Here is a 21,657-nt window from a genome sequence, read left to right as displayed (position 1 = left end):
TAATACCCTGTCAGCTTTAATGCATTTCATCAGTCATAATGAAAAGAAGAGCATTTTATGACCCATCTAATTATCATTACATTTTAGGGGGAAATGAATGGCATGGAGCTGAATGTTAACTATTCCATTTTATTCCTTTACACATGTGGTTTGGCATATTATTCAGTAAGTTTTTTTTTTTTTTTTTTAAAGAATCCTTGATTGGTGGGGGGAGTGTAAAGAGGGGTGGAAGATGCAATTAGATCTGGGTGTTTGTTCCTTTCTCTTTCCCGCACACGCACACACATACACACACACAAAGTGACAAAGTGGTTAATGTCTTTGCAGGTTGGTGTTGACATCGGGTATCTTATTGCCACAGTCCAAATAGAGTACTAATTACTGCGAATGATGTCACCGTAGGCAGAGGAATAATCCCATCATTTAATTAGTTGAATGATTTAAACAAAGATTTGCATAGATGCACTAATCAGTTGCCATGAATTACAGAGCAGCAGTTGCCAGCGAGGGGTAACAGATCATACAGTTGGAGGGAAAAAAAATCTCATCTCCTTGAACATAATTAATTTAATTGTCCTCATTAGCTGTACCATTTGTTTTGATTTTATTTCTCCCTTTCCCCACACATAACTTCTCCCTCCCTCTTTTCTTCTCCTTCTCTGAGTGCATTGGTGGAGAGAGGCACACACACACTCACACTGCTGTATTTTCAGAGTGGTTGTGGCAGAGGTAGTCTATAAACAGAGGGAAGTGAGGCTCTTCTGAGCGTATGGGTGCATGCAGGAGAGAAGCAGGTTTCTGTCAAGTTTTGCTTTTCTCTATGTGCAGATCAAATCAGCAGAAAGGGGCTCTGTTAGTCTGCTGCCTCTGATTGTGCTTTTCGGGTTCTTGCTCAGGTTGGTTGTGGCTGAGTTTTGTTACTACTTAGAGGGAGAAGGGGGCAAGAGATTCAGGAATTGTTCATTGCACAGTATGCTTGTTCCAGGAACCTTTATATATGTCTATTTAAAAAAAAAAAAAAAAAGAAGGGAGAGAGGGAGAAGCTTACTTGGGGGGGGACCTGTCCTAAACATACGCATTTCTGAGGTTGCTTTGATTTTTATTAGAACTGCTGGATTATATGAGGGAGGGGTATAGATGGCAGAGCACTTCAATGCTTTTAAATCTTTCTTGGGTCTTGAAAGACTTCTATAATATGAGTGTCATTCAATTTAGGGTATATTGTAAGCTGACATCTTTCAAAGCTTTGTGGAAATCTAGTGTGGTGCTTCTAATAGCAGACAAGAGATATTCACTTTGAAGTCTGAAAACTGTATTCACAAATTCTTAATCTGGTCTTTCTCCAACTGCAGATGGCTCTTAGAGGAAGATGCTTTGGATTTTTAACTTTATTTACAGTAGGCTAGGCTCAACAGCTTTATTATAAAACACGAAGAAACAATCATCTGTGAGCGTGACTGAATATCAAAGCGTGCTATATCTCTTCTGTGTTTGCATGTCTGTCTGTCTCTTGGTCAAGGGTGTTCAACACCTATAACACACCCGTGTCTGTCATTTTTTTCCCCCTCCGCCACTAGGCAGAGAATAAGAATCTGTCTTCAGCTCCTGGGACGAGGATCCTGTAGGGGGGGAACGGCTTCTCTTCCTTCAGCGTTTAGCTGAAAAAGTGCAGTGAGGGTGGTGGCATGTGGCAAACGGTGCCCGGCGTGCGGCGGGGCCGGGGCCGGGGGCGGCCGGCCGGGGACGGCGCCGAGGAGCGGGAAACTTTCACGCTGGAGTTTCCACTCCTTACTGAGCAGCTCAGATCTAGCACGGAGCGAGGCAGCGTTTTCACCTTCAGGGATTTTTCTCGTTACTCATTAATAGAGAGATATGTATCTTGCCATTTTTTCTCTTATTTTTTTTGCGTAGGCAACTTATTGTTTTGTTTAAGCGAAGTATTTTGGGAGGAGTGACGGGGGCGGGGGGGAACGCTCCCCTGTTTCCCCGGGTCTGTTTCTGGAGCACTCTCTGGGAAGGTGATCCTGAGCCGCTTCAGTAAAGGTCACTTGCGTGTGTGTGTGTGTCCCTGGTGTTTGTGTCTAGCATATGCATGTGGTTTTGCTGACTGCACTTGCAGGCTTGTAAATTTTCACCATGGGAAATTACCAACAAAGCCCAATCTGTCTCCTGGCTGCTTTGCACTTTCCGAGGGCGGCTGTACTTGAGCGAGCTGCAGAACGAGAGAGAAAGAGAGAGGGAGAGAGAGAGAAAGGGGGAGTAGGGAGGGGGGAGGGGGGAGAGGAAGGGTGGGTGGAGGGGGAGAGAGGTAAATAGCCTTAAATCGAAAGGGAGCTGCTTCTCTGTGGTCTTCCACAAGAGCTGCCTGGGCTCTGCTGGCTCAGTAATAACTGAGTGACCTTTTCTTTTGCTGTATTATGTCTGGCTGGTAAGGGATTGCATTTTGCAGCTGATAAAGCCCTGACTTCATTCAACTCGGCTCCTCACACGCTGCTTTAGGTAAGTTGTCTTCAGCCAGGACGGAGACAGACAGCCTTGGACTGCAAGATACTAAAAGGAGGACACCTGTAGCTCGGATGCGGTCAACACAATTACTTGGCGGATCCTTGAGGACCTCATTATTTTAAACTTAAAGAATAGCGATCTCCCTCCCCATCTCTCCCACCCCCTCTTTATTTTTTTTCCCCAAACAATGCTTCTTTTTGACCTTTTCCAAGGAGAAGAGCTACAAAGCAGCCACTGTGCTTATTGAACTGCCTCCCCTGTATCGCTTAATTGAGAAGGTAAGTGAGGCAACTGTGTACATAAGCTTTGGGTCATTTGTGTATGTGTGTCTGCATCACTCCCTCTCCTTCTCTCTGAGTCATAAGCCGGGGCTGCAATACACACACACACATCTCTGCACTGCAACTTTCGCTCAAGCTGCAGCTCTGCTGAGACTGTTTTCTTTAAATCATGTGAGGCTTCATTATTTTTACGATGAGACATGAAATACATGCAAGCAGAGGATGCTGAGCGAAACCCATCCAACTGTATGTCTCGAGAAATAGCAGTCAAAGTTAACAATGAATTGCAGCACCACCGCCACCCCCGTTATTATTGTTATTATTATTCTTGCTTCTTCCAGAGCTTCTCGAAACGTGCTCTCAATTATCAAGGGAGTCGGTTAATTTCCCACTCCCCGGCTTTAATCCACAAGCCTCCCCGCACAGCAGTTTAATTTGCAACTGGTTCGGTGCAGGGTTAACCCTTTGGGCAGAGCGGAGGCAGGAGCGCGGCTGCTGCCGGGGTGGCGAGCCCCGGGGGCGGCAGAGCGGGCCGGGGGCGGCAGGGACGCGCCGGGCGCACACGGGCTGCCGGGGTCCGGGCTCACGCAGCCTCTCTTGGACCGGCGTGAGAGAAGGGCAGCCAGGCTGGCGTTGTGAAATAGTACTTCTGCCTGCGATCCTTTCTTTTTTTTTTCCTCTTTTTTTCACAAACCCCCCCCCCCCCTCCTCCCTTCATACCGAGCACGATACGGTATGCTAACGCCGCATGTGACAGTTTAATCAAACCCATTTGTTACAACAAAGCTAAGAGACCACTGGGATTATAGGCTTACGGGCAGAGTTAGGGGAGCATGTGGCTTTGTCGCTCGCCATCGCCGTGCGCGGCCGGCGGCTCGGGGTGTGCCGCCCCCCCCCCCCCCCCCCCGCCGCCCCCCGCCTCCGCGCCCGCCGGGCTGCGGCGCGCCGCGCTCCCGCTCACTTGACCCGAGCCGGGGAAGCACTTGCTACTTTTGCCGGGATTTGGTGCTTCAATGAGAAGGAGCTCTCCAGGCGCCCGTAAATCAACTCATGCAGGAAAAGGAGAAAAGTTTTGGTAAGGCGGCGGTCTCCTGTTCTAGTGCGCACCGAGCAGAAGCGGTGCGCTTTAAGGTGGGGGGGGGGGGGGGGGGGGCGGGGGGGAGGCAACGAGAGTGTTTCTCTTGCCTCTTCGATCCTGAATGCGTTGCCGTAGCGAGCGCCCGTGTTTGCGTGTGCTCTAAAGAGACCCAAAATACCGCTTCCTAGGACAGCTTTGTGGGACCGCTGTTTAAACCAATTAATCTTGCTAGGTGCAACAAATATCGCTACATGCTTTCCCGACACCTCCCTCTCCCCTCTTCCCCCCATCGCCCTATCCCTGCGATGCTTGAAAAGGAATTAGCACAAAAGGCTTGAGCGTCTAACTCCAAAAGGGATTCTTTGTTGTAGAGTGTATGTTTCTTATTTATTTTTTTATTTTGCATGTGAGCTGCATCAAAATTGAACTCAGTCTTGCAAATCTCTTGTTGGCCTTTGCCAAGCACTAGCACTTTGCTGCCATGGTAACTGTAATTAAACTGATAAGAGTGGAAAAATGTCAGTATCTCTGAGCCTTGCAGCTGCATTGGAGAAAAAGGGAATCAAATTGGTTCCCAGCACCACTGCTCTAAAAAAGGAGGGAGGGGGGGCTGGGGGGAGAGAGGTGGGGGGGACACGACAGGGGTAGGAACATAGCTAAGCAGCTCCGTCCCTGGGATCTGGGTACATCTATTTGCTGTGTTGTCCCTTAGGGGGCTACAGCCTGCAGGGATGCTCTGGGCCAGTGAACAGAGAGAAACAAGCTTTTAGGCCCAATCTAGCTTTCAAAAAGAGAAGGGGAAAGAAGAAGAGAAATCTTTTGTTTGGCGTCTCTTGGCAGTCGACTAGCCATGTTGGCCAAATTCTTTTAATCTGTATCACTGCTCCCAGCTGTGGGACTGCATTCTCATTTTTAGTTTTTACCTAACCTCTTCTCTCTCTTTTTTTCTTCCCGCTTTCCAACCCACCTCCTTGATTAAAAAAAAAAAAAAGAAAAAAAAATCAGATTCTTCTGTAGAAGAAGGGGAGGAGGTGAAGTTTAGTTATGGAAAATTAACTCAAAAGTATACAGAAGAGACTATATTCAGAGTACTAAAATCCTTACTTTTATTTAAAAAATAAAAAACAAACTGAGTGTTATGGAGTTGCGGTTACTTTGTTGTGTTAACTACAGAAGCTGAGACTGTGCGGATGAATGGCACAGAACAAGAGAGCATAATGGAGGCAATCAACCGTTAGGCTGGTTCACAATGCAATCCAGGCAATTAAAAGCTCACCAGAGTTTAAATGAAATGGTTCTACTTATTTCTGTGCACCACACTGCACAGGCTATTATTTATGTCTCTTTTTTTAATTATGATTTCCCTTAAACTGTCAAATAACTCAGAATAGCAGGGTCTCAGAGGCAATAAGAATTTTCCACAGAACAATTTACATGCCAATCTAAAACTAGTTACGACTCCTGATGTGCTACATGCGAGTTCTGAAATGTTTCTTAGCTTCTGAAACCTTAACTTTTTTTTAAGCCGGTGTGTGTGTATTGTCCTGAATAATTGGAGCTCTGAATGCTTTTAGGATGAAGCTACAAAGTGGGAAAGCATCGGAAAAGTATTCTTTTTATCTTCTGCTAGATCTCTAACTCTCTTGTTGACTGCATATTGTCTGTCAGTTTGCTGTCTTTTAGAGACCAGTGCACTGATACCTAATTTGCTCCAAACTGGTTTTTGTTTGGTTTTGGATTTTTTTTTTTTAAGTAGAGGCAAGTTTTTCCTTTCTTGCTGTACATACTACTGTCCTTGGTAGAACCCTGTTCGTGCCTCCACAAAGGAGGGGAGGAGAGTGGTCTTTAAAAGTTTTTAAGTGATCCGGTGCATAATAATATCCAACTCTTCCTCCCTTAACATGCCTTTCAAAGATTGTCTGTACCATAAACTAGAAACTGAGTTCTGAGGGTCTTGTGCTGCACTCAGCACCATCAGGGACCAATCCTGCTTACAGATGCTACTACATCACTAGCAAAATACAGTTCATTATGTCAAATCTTCATTGCCTTTGATTTTTGAGAAGGGTGGTGATTGGAGTGAAATGGATTTTTGTTTCTCTGCCTTCCTCCAGGAGCCTAATTTAGCTTTTTCCAGCAATCTTTCCTCTCTATCCTGAAATTCACAGTTACAAACTGGTTGACAGTGTTTCATCACACGATAATAACAATAACCAGGGATGGGAATCAGTTGCATCAAAGTTATTTTGGGAGACCAAAGGAAATCCAAAAACCTGTTAAGTCAGGTTATGAAGTTTTTCCTTCAAAAATCCTAAAGGTGGTGGATGGTGATTAAGAAGTCTTATTCCTGACATAGCTCTGCAGTTTATATGCAGTGTCTTGGAGGCTGAGGGTGAAGGAAGGAGGGAATGGAGGGAAGTATAGGGGAAGCCCTTGAAAGCATATTGGGGTGAAATAAAAAGTGTGTGTTTGACAGCGACAGACTAGGAACTGAAATCTCCCAGTTCTGAGAGCAGATCTGCTCTGTGATGCAGAGCATGGTAGGACTCTGCAGAACTGAAGGGAAAGTGGGGTTTGGGTTTTTTTGTTTGTTTTTTTTACAGCCTAGGTGTAGCACTTATGGAATCGTATGGTTTTTTTGGAAGTGCTCCATAAGCTCTGCCTTCCTGGGGGAGGGGGAGAGGAGGGCAGCCGGGCAGCAGTGCTGTGTGCTGCTACCTGATATTTCAGCGGCGAGCAGTTTGGATGGTTTTGTGGGTGCTGTCAGCCTCTGAAAGAGTCCTTCCTGTGTCCTAAGAAATAAATGGGTACTTAAACCACAGCCTGGGAAAAGCTGGCTAACAGTAAGGTGCAGGTATTCTTATTGCCAAATTGCGGGAGCTAAAAATACACAAACGCGTATCTGAAAAGTATAAAGGCATTGGAGATCTTATGGGGAACATTAAAGGGAAGAAAGATGGTCTGTGAGGTGATCTGCATTAAGGTGGCTTGCTTACCGTACAGAAAAAAAGTAATCAAATGTTCTGTTTTCAAAATTAAGTGATTTAATCCAGGGCATGTGAAGAAAAGGGCATGTGCAAAGAATTTGGAGATACATAAAACACTTACTGGACCGCTGTTCTGTGCTTTGTTTTGTTTAGATCCATTCTACACTTCAAAAAAAGAGTAACATTTTTTATAATGAAGTAGTACTTCGGGGATTGTTTTTTTTAACTTTCATTAAAATAGAAGCAGCTTCATCTCAAGTAAAGTGCAAAAAGATCTGATCTATCTGAGAAAAGCATTCCTTCCCTCCAAAAGCTGCTGCAGATTGAATCCCTAATCTAAAGATGCTGCTGGTGGGATGTCAGCAGCACCTTCTCTTTCAGCCTCAGCAAAATAGACATGCAGGGTTGCTAAGACTACTTCCATAAGGTGTCTGCCCCTTTTCACTCCTCTCTACAAGGAGGGTTTGGGCTAACCAACCTGAATGACAGTGCTCTGCCTACTTGTAGCTAATGTCTCAAAAACTGTGCAGGAGTATGCGCAAGACTGTGCAAGCTGCGGTTTTATTTGTAATACGATAACCTCATGTTTGCAGCATGTACCTCAGGAATTATCAGGCTTGATTATTGCAATTTACTCAGATATTCACTTGGTTAGCCATGTTTCTGTGGCACCTTGTTCCCTTCAGACGGCTCAGGACAGTAGATCAGCCTGGATCAGAGACTGTCAGCCTCTGCTCTCTAACCCGCTTCCTTATCAGGCGACAAAATTTTTACATTAAGATTTTTTTCTTTAAAGCCTTTAACTGTGTTAGCTCCTAGTTTATCCTGGTTTCCCTCGAGCTAAAGATTAAAGTCCTAGAACAGCCCTTCATGCTTCTGAACTTTTTTACTGAGTTTCAAGAAGTTGATACAAACTGTGGCTGATTTTATGCATTTGTCCTCTACATGGCCGAAGAGAGGGGCTGGGGATAAGCAAGTTGTTGGCACTTAACAGGTATTTATACTCTACTGTGACATGCAACTTTACAGATTAAGGCTTTTAGACCAAGTGAAAGTATTAGAGATCCAGCAGGACTTCCCTTTACAGTCTGGTATAGGTTCTTTACTAAAAATATCTGATATTTTCACTGCTTTTAGTCATTTATTTGTAGCCATGTTATTTTGCTGCTTCATGTATGCACCCTGGATTCAGGGGAGTCAGCTGGCAATTGAAAATACTGTAAAGGCTCAGCCTTTGTCTCATGGTGCTTGCTCAGGTTGAGAGGTGTGCGTTCATTCCCAGATCTGCCATAGACTTACTGTGGAGCCCTGTGCCGGTTGCTGGATCTCATCCTCCCACTTGTGAACGAGAAACAGACCTTACGAGTCTGTAAGTGGTGTAGGAGCTATCAGAGTAGCATTGATTGGGGAGTAATGGGAAGGCAGCAATGCCTTTTTTATATACTTACTGATAGAAAAACACAGACCTTACACTTTTGTTATGAGCTTTAGCTGTTATGCAGCAGTACTGTCATGGTCCTTCGGGGTGCCCACTACAAGAACTGTCTGCATATCACTGGACAGCTAATTTAACGGATAAATATATTGCACCAAAATGCGTACTAGAGTGTATTGCAAAGAGGGGAGCCGGGCTGTTGTGCTCATATGTCACCATAAGAATTACTATTTCTAAATCAGTGATCAGCTTCGCAGGTGAAACTTGGGAGTTCAGCTTGGTAACCCTGGAAAGTCACTTAACTGGCTCTACAGTCACTGCGGTCCACATGAATTCAATGTGTTCCACGTACACATATGCATACAGATCCCTGGGACCCCTCAGCTGGTGTAGCATTTAGCTTCTTGTCTTCATAGCACTAATATCCATAAAGGCACACTGTACCATTGCTTGAAGGATTATACTCATTTTTGTGTTTTCCGCATGAGAGCTTTAAAAAAACAAACAAAACCCCAAACCCCAACTTGTTCATGTTCTAGTTCCCTGAGCCTGCCTGTCTGTAGTGGTGTGTTACAGCACCAACCGAGATCATCTGATAGAAGCTGGGACTGTAAAGCTTTCTTAACAGTAGGTAGTAGAGCATTCTTGATGAGGAGCTCTTGAATTTGCTTTTCTTTGTTACAAGACTCTATTTGACCTTTCCCAGTCTCTGCATAATAACAGGGTGCCATACCCTGAATTTTGGGGTAGGATTTGCTTGTTGGTAACGGCATTCGTTCCCCAGTCTTGACAAATTCTCCTTGTAATACTCAGATGCACTCTAATGAGTAGCATTTTTTTTTAAGTTACATCTCTGGCTTTAAAACAGTGAGATAACCTAATAATCAAACTGCATGTCAGTTCTCTCTTTCTCTCTGGTGCCTGTTTGATGTCCAACAAAGCATCCGCAGGGCTATGATTTTGCTTATTCGAAGACTAATTCTCTGAAAGTAATTTCTGAGTGTAATGGGATGGCAGTTCATGTGATTAACCAAGAGACACCAGTCTGTAAGCACTTTGGGGCAGTGACCTTCTCTCCCCATTTACTGTAAAACCGAGGGTGATCGATTTTTGTACGGATCTCTGGAAGCTGGCTGCGGTGCTCTGCGTACCATCGCTCAACTGTGTTCCACTTTTACCAGTTCCCTCCCTTAAACAGTGGTTCAGGAGTTTGAATTGTTATTTAAATGCTTTCTGCTTTTACATCAAAAGGTATATATACTTAATGGACACTACTGTACTTCTTGCCCCGAACTAGCTGTTGGCTAAAATTGGAAAGTGGGGCAGAGTTTTTTGTTTGTTTGTTTTTCCTTGACAAACTAGCAACTCTCTGACCTTGTGCAGATTATTTAAAATCAGATTTTTCAGAAGGTCCTTACACTGCAGGTTGTAACTAGAGATGCTGGTACTGAAGTCTCTGGAAATCTGATTGCTTCATTGATGTGTCTAACAAGAACTGAAATCTTAAAAAACAAAACACCGCCCCGCCAGCACCAAAATGTCTATGTCAAACCTCCCTGAAACTCTGGCCCTGTGCCTCTAATAGCTTCAGTCTTTTCTTCTTTAGAATCTGGAGTGCTTTTATATTTTATAAAGATAGTGCAAATAGGTCCAAATATGTAGATTTAGCTATGTTTGCCACCATAGATATGCTGTTTATTTAAATTTTTGGTTGCTAAATACTGGATACTTTGAGCAAAAGTGGATGACTTTTCAACTGAACTGTTTTAATTTTTCATTTTAATTTTTTAATCCTCTTTCTTTTCTGCAAAGAGACCAGGTAAATGAGGTGTTAAAGAGAAGCTGTGGAACTTAGAGCGGTGGAAGTTTCTGCTCTCAAATTTATCTTAATGTTGTTTGACTTGCTGTAGACTCTCTAGGTTATTCCATCCTATCGACACAATTGCCTTTTTAATGAACTGGGTGTGGGGGGAGCAGCGAGGTGGAGGAAGAAAATGGCGAGACTTGCACTCAAGAGAATATCTATTTTCACTCTTCTCTTGTCTTGTTGTGTTTCAGGTATACAAATGCTCTCAGTCCAGCCAGACACCAAGCCGAAAGGTTGTGCTGGCTGCAACCGTAAGATTAAAGACCGGTATCTTCTAAAGGCCCTGGACAAATATTGGCATGAAGACTGCCTGAAATGTGCCTGCTGTGACTGTCGCCTGGGGGAGGTGGGCTCTACCTTGTACACCAAAGCCAACCTTATCCTTTGTCGCAGAGACTATCTGAGGTAGGCCACATCCTTCTTACGTTCACTGACAAACTTGGTAAACCTGCTCAGTCCTTCCTATGTAGTTGCTATTGCATAAGCGGTACTTGAGGGCTGCAAGGCCGAGTATATGTGGAGGATGAGAAAACAAATACTGAAATATGGAAATAAAACTAAAATCTGAATCTAAAAGCACACACAACCAGGTCATGCAGGTGGTTGCCAGTTTTCTGATGCTAATACTGGGGTTCTGTGCTCAGAGGAGGAAGACAGCAAACCCCCCCATGGTTCCCACAGCACTGTGCTCCCAGGGAGCTGGTGGTCTCCTCCTCCTCCTAGCAGCACAGTGGTGGCCAGGTGTAGCGGCCTGAAACCACGCGCGTGGTTTTTACCAGCTCCAGTGCAGAGTTTGAACTCTGTAAATGAGGAATGCTTCACTTGTCTTTGCTTACCCACTTTCGTCCTCTTAGTTTGCCAAGGGATTTCATCTGTGGCACTGGAAGCTTTTATAAATGTTGCCATTTAACTGCTAGAAGCTGGACCAAGATGACCAACTGTCTTCCCCATGCTAAATAACCATGTAGCTAACAGGCTCAAATCCACTCTGGTCCTGATTTAACTCGGTGAGCTGGGTAACCTGTTGCCACTTCTCAGAGATAACAAATTGTCACCTGATTTTTCTATCTTCCTGTTTACTTGTCCTACGTTCTCAAAAGTATGTGAGGTATAACTCATAGCAAAGTACTGATGAGCAGCACCAGGCTAGTTTATCTGCAGATTGTATGTGAATAAATAGGGCTTCTTTGCAGGAGCTAAGTTTAATCGGGAAGTTTAATCTCCCCAGGCTCTCAGTAGTAAATAGAGAGAAAAGGCTCCTCTGGGGTGATTCAGAGCACCTATTTCCTATAGGAGCACCTTTCCTCCATTCCCTGTAGAGGGGGTCTAATGAGACTAGCTGCTCCAGGCTAACTGGAACTTCTGGGAATATTTCGCCTGCCCCTGTAGTGAAGCCTTTTCCTTTTAAAGGGACATTCAAGTCAGTAATACATTGGGGAAAAATTAAAAATCTCTTTGAACACGTTAACTTACAAGTTCAGTTTAAGCACAGGTACCAAATAGGAGGTTCCCACACACTGATCAGTTCCCAAGTTGTACAGCATGGGTAGGTTGGAACAGGAATTAAGACTAAAGCGTTATTAACAACCGCTGGTACTCTGGCTCTCCACGTTACAACCTGTTTTTTCTAGAGTGGAACAAAAACCTTCGCAAACACGTTGTGCATTTGTTGAGCTGGGGCTGCAAGGCAGATCAGTATTCTTCAGACATGGGCTTGGACTATTTATTGGGAAATGTGCTCTCCTACCCATTAAAACTCTGAACTGAACACAAGATAGAGTGCTGGGAATTTAGCATAGAGTCCGCATCTTAAAGCCATTGTGTTAAAGCTGCCAAAGAAGTAGGTAACAAAACCTTACTTTTAAAAACTGGCAGGGAACTGTTTGAATAGAGGGGAATTGTTGTACATGAACCTAGGTCACTTGTGATTTTAAAGCGTGTGTCTATAGAGAGGGGTCAGAACAGCTTCTGGGAGGAAGGTAACACTTACCCTCATTTTTAAAACCCATTTTAAGAATCTTTCTAGAACAAGTGCCTACAGGAGTGAGAAAACTGCTATGGCTCTTTGATCCGAGTTTCAAATTTGCTGGAAGTTTTGAACTTACTGACTCTCCCAAGTGCTAGTGCAGCAGATCCAATGTTTTAAAGTCAAATGTTTAAAATCAAAACCAGAAGTCATCTAGTAGTAGGGATAGGAGCAAAGCATTTCCCCAGCACAGATGCGCACACACACACACGCTGTTGCTCCCTGATCTTTGAAGGTTTAACAGGAGTAAATATTTTGCTAACAGATTGTTAAAATTCATACTAAGTGATTCAGAGAAAGGAGACTGCATTTTTTTTATCTGTCATGACCACATTCAAAACTGGCATTTCAGTTATCTGTTCATACACAATATTTTGCACCAGTGAAACCAGCATACATGAGACATCCTATCAGTTTTAAGATGTTTCTGATTTTTGTCACTGGGTTTATCAAGTCTTAATGAAGCTATCTTGTCATGAGCCTTTTTTTATGATTCTTGTGAGTGCATAGATTTAAACTTGGTATTTACACTAAACTTCAAACTGATGCACTTAAGGTAATTGCAGATAGTCATTTGCCTCATTGCATCTTATCTATTTAGTTATGCAGTGAACCTATAAAAGTGATCTTTTTAATGCTAATGTAGAAACTAGTTAAATGTTCTCTAGCTTTGTAGTCAAATAAGCTTTCATATTTAGCGACCCACTTGATATGAATTTAAAGAACAAATTACTTTATACTAATGATCAGATTAGGGTTCGATTACAGTTTCAAACTATCCTCTTAATTTTTTTTTTTTTCTTTTTAACCATAAAGGGAGTCTTTGCTACATATAAAACTGTTCTAGCTTCCTATTAATTTATGTGGTGCCCTCTAGAGGATATGTGGCTTGCATGATACCATAAAGAGTAAAATTGCTTATTAACTTGTCTCTCTGTGTTCATTATGTCTTTCAATAAGACAGCCATTCTACAGATGTTATAAGCAATAACGTAGCCAGTATGGGTGCTTCAACATTCATGGTTAAATTCGCAAACTGTGTGATTGTGTCTTTGGCTATTCGCAAAGATACTTCCAGTATCTCTCATTTAGAGATGCCTGCCAATAAACTAAACACTCCCTCGGCCCTGATGCACGCTCTTGTTCCGCATTTGAGCCCTGAGGTACTCCCTTTGGTGAGCTTTTTATAAATACTCCGTATCTTCAGAACTTCAAAACTTGCTTTGCTTTAGCTCTCTCCTTTGGTAAAAGTAGTTAATTTTACTATATTAAAACCTTTTTCTCTGTGTTGGGAGGGGGATTGAGGGGATGGAAGAAATCTTTAATGAGGTAATGAGCTTGGAAGATGCTTTGGGTGTGAGAGGCTTTACCCTGGAACCTGATTCATGTCAGTCACTCCAGTGGTTTCAGAGGTGGCATACGATACCAAGGACATTAGGGTGGCCGCAGCAGGAATGAACTCTGTTTTGTTAACGAGGATGAGAACTGACTTGAGTAAAGAAAGGACTCAATGCTGGAAATAACACACTCAGTGAAAATGATATGCAGAGTATAATTCCCCTGCAGGCTTCTGTCTCCTGCTTATACACTCTTGGGTTAGAAAATGAAAACTTAATTTAAGGAACTTAGGTTTACGCCAATATTTCAAGTCCATTTACAGTAAGTGAAATACCCAAGAAGGGTGGGGGGTTTTTTCCCCCTTTTCTTTTTCCCTCCAGAGCTGTATGGTGACATCTTAATGTATCAGCCTATCCTGCTGTGTCTTCTCTTCTGACTGGCAGCATGTCCATTTACAACCACAATATTCCCTTTGAAATCTGTCATTACTGCCATTAATGACCAGTCATTATGTTAACAGCCCTTGGGCTGTTAACATGTCAAACTGGTTGTTAACTGGAATGTTATTACTTATTTAAACCACAGGTATGAGTTGTGTGAAATGCACTTTAGTTGTGCGTTCTGGGCTGCTTCTGCTCAAAACAATAGGGAAACAGCAGATCGTTTGCCTTTGGGGTGCCAAGGGATTTGCTTTCTGTTCCATCTGCTCATTTGATTTCTGCATATTTGTGAGGTCCTCCTACCCCTGGGCTGCCTCTTAATTTCAGGTGCAACTGTGTGCAATCCCGTCTCTTAGCCTTGCGTGCAAATGGGCAGCCGCGGATATTTCCAGATGCACAGTAATGCCTGCCACACATTTGAGATTAATATCTGGCCCCTAAAAGTGTAAAATGAAAGACCAACAATTACATGTAACTCAGTTGTATTAAATAATGAGCTTCCTCGGATGCAGCGAAAATATGAAAGTACAGCTGTGCTAAGCTAGTAGCAATGTAGGTCAATCACCCTTTTCACTTAGGTTTTTAACTACGCAAACCCTGCTGAGCGACCAATGACTACAAAGTGCTGTTTCATTCCTATTTAATTTTGGCAGCATTTTACTGAAGAGCAGGCATTCATGCAGCTAAATTATCTTCACCGTTTCTGGTTTTAACTCCAGCTCCATGACACTAAATGTTGGAGTGCATATCTCTTAGTAAACACAAAGAATATGGTTTCTGATTTTTTTTTTTTTCCAAATCCATCTCTTAACATGGAAATTGAATTAGAACTTTTATTACTTTTTGCATAATTTCCCTAGCCAGGCAAACAGATCATAGGAAAAGGATTAACAAAACTAATATACTGGGGTGGAATTTTTGCCCTTAAACACAACTAGAACCTTATCAGGGATGGGGGGGGGGGGAATGGTGACACAAAATTCTACCCCTGCCCCCACCACCCGACCTTGATATTGATTTCCCTCATAAATGTACTGCAGGCTTTAAAAGTACCACTGAATAGCTATGAAGATGTGTAGATCACTATTCCTGAAGAAAGAGACAGATCGTGTTAGGTTTTTTTCCTTCCCCACTTGCTGGTTCAAAGACCTGAGACAAGCCAAGTTTTTAAAATACATATATTGGATGAGGTCTTGTAAATAATGAGATGTGACTACAGAAAGTAAAGTGTTCAACCATAAGCATCGTAAAGACGCTGCCTCTATAAAATATTTAGCTTGTGAAAGGGTGCAGACTGAAAAGAGTAGAGTTTAGGAAGCAGCCTTTTCCTGTACAACTGCTCCCATTCTAAAGGCAATTATTATTTACAAAAATTATTACATAGGAGTACTTAGAGAGACTTAAAATGTCTTGTGGCCTGGCACTGATTAGCGGATCCATTTCTCTCTTATGTCATGGAAAGTGCACATTAAGTATTGCAGACACCTAAGAGATCAGCTCTCTTAAATGCATGTATAAATACTCTATATGGATGTTTTCACAGGTAGCGGGTTGTAAGGTGTTTTCAAAATGATGCCTCCGTATGCTTCTTGCCCAGCTTGATTAAATAAGGGTAGATCTTTAAAGATTTAAGCACTCTGAGTTTTCAGGAATGTTGAGGTATTTACAGAAGTGAGGCTTAAAAAGAGCTCTGCTTTCTTCACTAAAGCTTTGTAGAACTGAACCCTTATTTATAGACTAATATCCTTGTTGCAATGCATTGAGGTATTCAAGGGGAGTACTAGTTTGCAGGAATAGGCCCTGAAAATATTTTAAAATATATATGAAAATGGTAAGTGTAATGGTCTGCTTGTACTAATTTTGCTTTGTCTGAGATGAATGTTCTCCTAAATTTACATTAATTGTATCATTTAGTATGTCTTAAAAAAAAACCCCAAAAAACAATAATACTCTTTCCCACTAATTGTCAAAGGTTCTGAAACCCTTAAAACACCTTAAGAGTTCTTGAAGGGATAAGGGTGTACTACGAGGAGAGTAATGCACATATGCACAGTTAATCCACCCAACTTGCAAAGAATAATGCTTTTGATTTAGTTACACTTTAGCTAGTTTAGCTTGTTCTTATTTTAGTTCATCTGTGATAGATTTTAATAAGAAACATTCAATTAAGCTGTTAAAATTGGTGTTTAAGTCATGTTGAAATGCTGTAAAATGTGTGTACTCAAGTTTGACGCTCTTCAGTAGTTCCATGTGTTTCCCTGTATCTGCTGGTATTTTTCTTCAGAGCTGCCAAATTTTCAAAAATTGTGTTACTTTTAGTGGCTTAAAATACACAGTTTAATTTCCAAGAATGTGAATGTTCTCTCTTATAAGGCTTCTTGAAAACCAGACGCTTCTCGTGTGTTGTCAAAATAACTCATTAATCCCCTGGAAATGTTCAAAGAATTTCAGGAGACTTTTCAGATGAAAGTACAGTGCCTCTTAAAGCCTGTCCTACAGCTTTTCATTATCTTATTACAGTATGGTGTATTTTGATGGAAAATTATTTTACTACAAAGATTTTGTCAATACATAGCAGCTCAATAAAGCTTAATAAAAGCGGTGATTTTGGGGCAGCCTAGGTCAGTCTGCAGTGCCAGAGGATGGAATAAAGTCCTTGGTGAAAGAACAACAATTCTGTTTGTCTGCTTAGTATTTTCTGTAACCTCTTTTAAAAGAATTGCAACTTTCTTGATTTCTTCCTTGCTGAATTTTTCCTTAAAAGTGACTTTGACTAGTGTTTTTATGAAATATGTTTAAAATAATACAGGAGTAGGTATTATTAACTATATTTTGACATGTGATTTGACATCCAAGGTTTAATCCGAAACTTTCTGCATTTTTGGCCAGAAGCATATGTGAAACAATGTGTCTATGTATAATGTAGTAGAAGAATATTTAGCTCTTATTGCCTAGAATAGAGATGCCTTTAAGAAGTTCTGATTTTTGTTACGTATCTGTTCCTTAAAAAAAAAAAAAATAAAAATAAAAATTATTTAGTTTGAAACTTCTTTTTTTTTTTTGTGGATATTTTACCCGAAACTGAAAAACAAGTCTCTACTATGTAATTAAAAAAAGTTTCTTACTGACTTTTGTTACGTTGTATTTGCTATAGTCTTCAAATGTTCCAGATAATAGATAACATTCCTTCTTGATGTGAATGTTTGAGTAATATGTAGCAATCGAAATGGACAACATTGTTACATGCTTTCAGCCCTCCTGACTTTAGGAATTGCTTTCTCTTTTGATTTCTCACTAAAGTTAAATATAATCATGGATTTGGAAACCAAAACACACAGCATGCAATACTCAAATGATTTCTAAATGAAATTGGTCTTAACTATCGCTGTCCTTAAGAATCCATATTTTGGGTATACCTTACTAAATGCATTGATTTTTTGATGGCTAACTTCCCAATGGATTCCTTAGTATGATAATGGCTGACCTTTTAAATAAATCTAAATAATAGTCACAAGCTTACTTTTTTTTCTGATCAAAATATTCTTGAATTTTTGAAGTTTTTCAGCCACAAATATCTGAAGCAATGAGTCTACATTGTCAAAAAGCTTTACATGTTTTACACCTACTTCTCTGTAACATAATTCTGGTACTGTTGTTTTACCCCTTCCTGAGGCTGCTTCTTGCATATTCTGAATCAATTAGCCTTTAGACACTTGAGTCTCATTATATGTGATCAGTACTTTTTAAAATGGCTATGGATATCAGCAGGTTCATATTTTAAAAGAGAAAAGGCTGTTTAAGTCATCTTGAGAATGTGCTACTTTTTTAGATGTATGTATGAATCTATCAAATTATCATCTTCCTGAAAAAGGATGGATGGAAGAGCTAGCTGTACCTGACCAGGCCAAAAAAAAAAAAAAAAAAAAAAAAAAAAGTCTGTAATAGGCTAGAAATAAATAAAATTTGGATTTACAGAAACTGCTGGTTCTGCTTCTTTCTAATATTTAGAAAGGTATTAAAACAAAAACAAACAAACAAAACCCCTGAAACGTATCCTGGGTCAAAAATTCTCAAAAGTAGTATCAGATCTTGACCACACACTAGCGAAAATACAAATTGCTCAAATGACATGATAAATAGTTCAGCCAAATTTGATCATTAGCAAGCCATGTATCAAAATGAAACAATATACAGCTAAGATACCTTGCAAGCTCTCCAGGCTCATGTTCTCTCTGCACATCTGCTTGGTATGATACTTAGGTATATATTTATGCAGAAATCATAGTGGAATTCTGCACCCCACGATATACAGGTACTTGCCATATGATCATGGTCCCGTCTTCTCTAAAACCAGTTAAGACAGACTTTAAATGTACGCAAACAATTAAGCATCTTGATAGCCCCATGGCAATCGGTAAGGTTACTTGCAGGCTTAATTTAAGCGTGTGCTAAAATGTCATGATGGAGTGCCGGTGTAGTGTATTCACAATTCAGTCCCTCTCCCAGCTTCACATCAGAACTGCACCTGCCAGCAACTGGAGAGTATTTAGCACCTACTTTTCAAAGACCACAATGGCTCCAATTATTAACTGCAAAATATTTTCCTTTGGGATTAGAGTGAACCCTGTTTATCTAATTTATAACAAAACACAACACAAGGGAACTTTTCACTCGCAGAAAATCGCTACTCATAAAAGAGAAGAGCGTGTTCAGCTCTGGAATTATGTTCCTCGGGAAATTCTCCTGCAGGTCTTGAGTGAAGTAGCATTCTGCAGTACTGGAATTCAAGCTTTTCATCTTTTCTTTTGCAAAAATAATAATGTCCTATTTCGGCACATAGTGGATGAAAGTGAGAATTGCACAACATGCAAACATAAAATTATTTTTGGGGGGGGGGGAGAGTAGAGAACTTCAGGGATTTTATTGTATCTTTTCTACATTTGGGGGAGGTGGGAGTAAGTGAATAAGTGAGAATAAGTCAAGTTATACATTTGCATATACTGTAAGTGACGATATATTGGACTAATTAGGAAGACACTATACTACACCAGGTAGCAAATGTCCCCTTGCTCTTGTATCACTGCTTTCATATCACACCTTCGTTTTGAACAAAGCTTGAACCTTTGGACTTTACGTACAAGAGTTATCGCTTTTCTCTCTTGATACTAAAATGTGCAAAATGCTTGTGAATCAAACCTGATTTTTGTTCAAGACAAGCTTCCAAGCCATAAATATCAGCATACGCAGAGTCTCAGGTTCTAGCTTAGTGAATAGTATTTATTATATTGTGACCCTGTATTGAACAGTATTATTGTTCCACCATGGGGAAAAATAAATGTTATTTTTATTTTATTTTATAATGTTATTTCTTTGCAGATAGCTTAAAGAGAAATATGTATTAGAGAAAAGTTGATGCAAATACAGATTTAATAATTAATACCCCCTTTAAATACATCTGCTCTAAGAAACAGAGGAATTTATTATTGCTGATCAACTTCTAAAAATAGTTCCAGTAACAATCACTGAACTTGGCTTTGTCTTTTAGATAAATTTTTAGGAAGAATTTCTAGGTAGTGATAGCTGAAGTGAGTTACAGGCTACGGATTAGAGATGGTAATAACAATTGCAATTACTGTGAATTATTGTCTTAGTTCTCATCTTCTGTCACTATGGTTGTTTCTACATAAATCTTGTTTTTCTGAAGCCAGGACTGTTACCTTCAGAGCTGCTGCTCTTTCTCAAAATTTGCATTAAAAAATTAAGATTTGTTTGTTTCTTTGTTTTAGATAGTAGAAAACTTAAAAATAAAGAAACAAATTGCATTTCTCCACTTTCTAATTTGTTTTAAACAAATTTTACACAGAATTCAGAAGTTTCTAGGATTTGAGATTTGGCTTTACAAAAAAAAAATCCCCAAAACTTTTCAAAGAAATCTTTATAAGCCTGATGTGTCTGCCTTATACAAAGCGTCAAGAAGAGGGAGGGCAGTCTCAATAAGGAGCTGTTCTGCCCTAGTTTTTGTTGGCTTCCTTATTTAATTTGTAATCTGATACATTTAAGAACACTTTATACTAAAATAACATTAACCCTAATCCTACAAATGTAAACTACATGCTTGACTTGAGGTACCCTGAATAATCTTATTGAAAGCTATAGGGCCTATTAATTTAGAAACATGCCTTAGTAAAGCCAAATATTTAAAATTGGAATGCCTTTGCCTGCAAACCTATCTTGAATTGCTGTGTACTTGTTTTTCATGTGCTATGTACTGTACAGCGATTGCCCCTACCCACTGCATAACATCCCCCCCGGTCCAGGAAAAGCTCAAACCCACAACTCTGCTCCTGGCCAGGCAACTTGCTGCCGTGTCTAGGATGTCAGTCAAAGTTTTGACACCTGTAACAACCTTGCCCTGTTTCTCTCTGACAGAAAGGATGGTTATTTGTATGCTAATCCTACCTACCACCACCCCCAAATCAAACTGCTCATGGATGATTTAAGGGTCTAACTCTAGACTTGTCTCTACAACCCATTGGCAGCTCATGGGCTCTGCTCTCCACAGTTTTCCTGGGAGACAGCGAGTGGTAGGTGGTGGGAAAAAACTTTATTAAAAAGCCCTGGGATTTTGTGTTGATGTTTGTGAATCTTGGGTTCTCAATTCACTTTCTCTTCATGCTCCAAAATTGTGTTAATGAACCTGTCCTGTATACTTAACTTTGGGCTTCTAGAAGGTTGTGTTCATTTTTATTAAGATATTAAATTCATGCATTTCTATGCTCCATATAGTATTTAGAAAAAATCCATCATGACATTGAATATTTATAACAGGGAGCACTAAAAAGTAAATTAATATATTCTTTCTGCTCAGAATTTCACTTATTAAAACAATCTTAAAACCTAGAGGAAATGCTGCAAACATTGCAGCAAATGTGCTGGTTTTAATGAGCCTGGCTGTAGTCTGAAGTTAGCCAAGAGCGCTTCCCCCAGCACCTCCTTACCTAACTCAGTCATAATGTGGAGTGAAATGCTAGTAAAAAGAGTCAGTGAGCAAAACAAAGAGAAATGACTACTTCAAGAGCACACATCCAACGGTGGGTATCGTCTTTGCTCATTTTTCATTATGATCCCTGATGTGTCCCTGTCAGGGTCCCAATTACTCTCCCTCTCCAGGTGCAGCACAGCCTGAGTGTATTCCTGTAATAGCCATAACAGCGTCTTACTTTTTCTCCCTATTCCTTGTGTCTTTTAAGTAGGTTCCCATCTGATAATTATAGGTAAAATACACATATGTATTTTATACGAGCACATCTGAAATGCATAGGGTAAGTGGTAGCGCCCATTGCAAGTTCTTGAACAGTTTGGCTGAGGAATAGTTTGAAGGTGAGCACAAGAAGTACGAGCTCTTCCTGCTATGGTAAGCAGACGATTGCTTTCATCCACTTCTTTTCCCTCCTTATACAAATATACCTCCTCTGCTAAAAGATCCCTGAGGTTTATTCTGAATAAAAGCTAGTATATATTTGCAAAATCTACTGTAATTTGTCAGATTATCAGTCTTGATAGGAATGTACTGTGTCTGAACAAATAACTCTGGAACCAGCTATCCTGAGTAATCTTACTATTAATCACATAGTCTTACTACATTGGCAGACAAACAGTTTTCCTTGTGACCTGTTGAAAAAGTAATTTTTGTCTATTTT

General features: G+C 40.8%; 1 protein-coding gene across 4 annotated transcripts in view; it reads left to right on the top strand.

The window, feature by feature from the left end:
- Positions 1 to 802: 802 nt before the first annotated feature.
- Positions 803 to 21,657, top strand: part of LMO3 (LIM domain only 3) — a 63,521-nt gene continuing 42,666 nt past the window's right edge. Inside the window, exons 1-3 of one of the 4 annotated variants that reach the window (XM_076342221.1) lie at positions 2,317 to 2,499; positions 2,718 to 2,783; positions 10,345 to 10,558. In XM_076342221.1, coding sequence (XP_076198336.1) covers positions 10,353 to 10,558 — 206 coding nt within the window. In that variant the 5' untranslated portion in view covers positions 2,317 to 2,499; positions 2,718 to 2,783; positions 10,345 to 10,352. Of the gene's footprint in view, positions 897 to 2,316; positions 2,500 to 2,717; positions 2,784 to 3,730; positions 3,862 to 10,344; positions 10,559 to 21,657 lie in introns of those variants that run through there. The other 3 variants (XM_076342238.1, XM_076342229.1, XM_076342212.1) reach the window with 3 other exon arrangements.

This window comes from Aptenodytes patagonicus, chromosome 1 (genome assembly GCF_965638725.1).
Source record: "Aptenodytes patagonicus chromosome 1, bAptPat1.pri.cur, whole genome shotgun sequence".
Lineage (NCBI taxonomy): Eukaryota > Metazoa > Chordata > Aves > Sphenisciformes > Spheniscidae > Aptenodytes > Aptenodytes patagonicus.
This window is presented reverse-complemented; position numbering and strand designations above follow the sequence as displayed.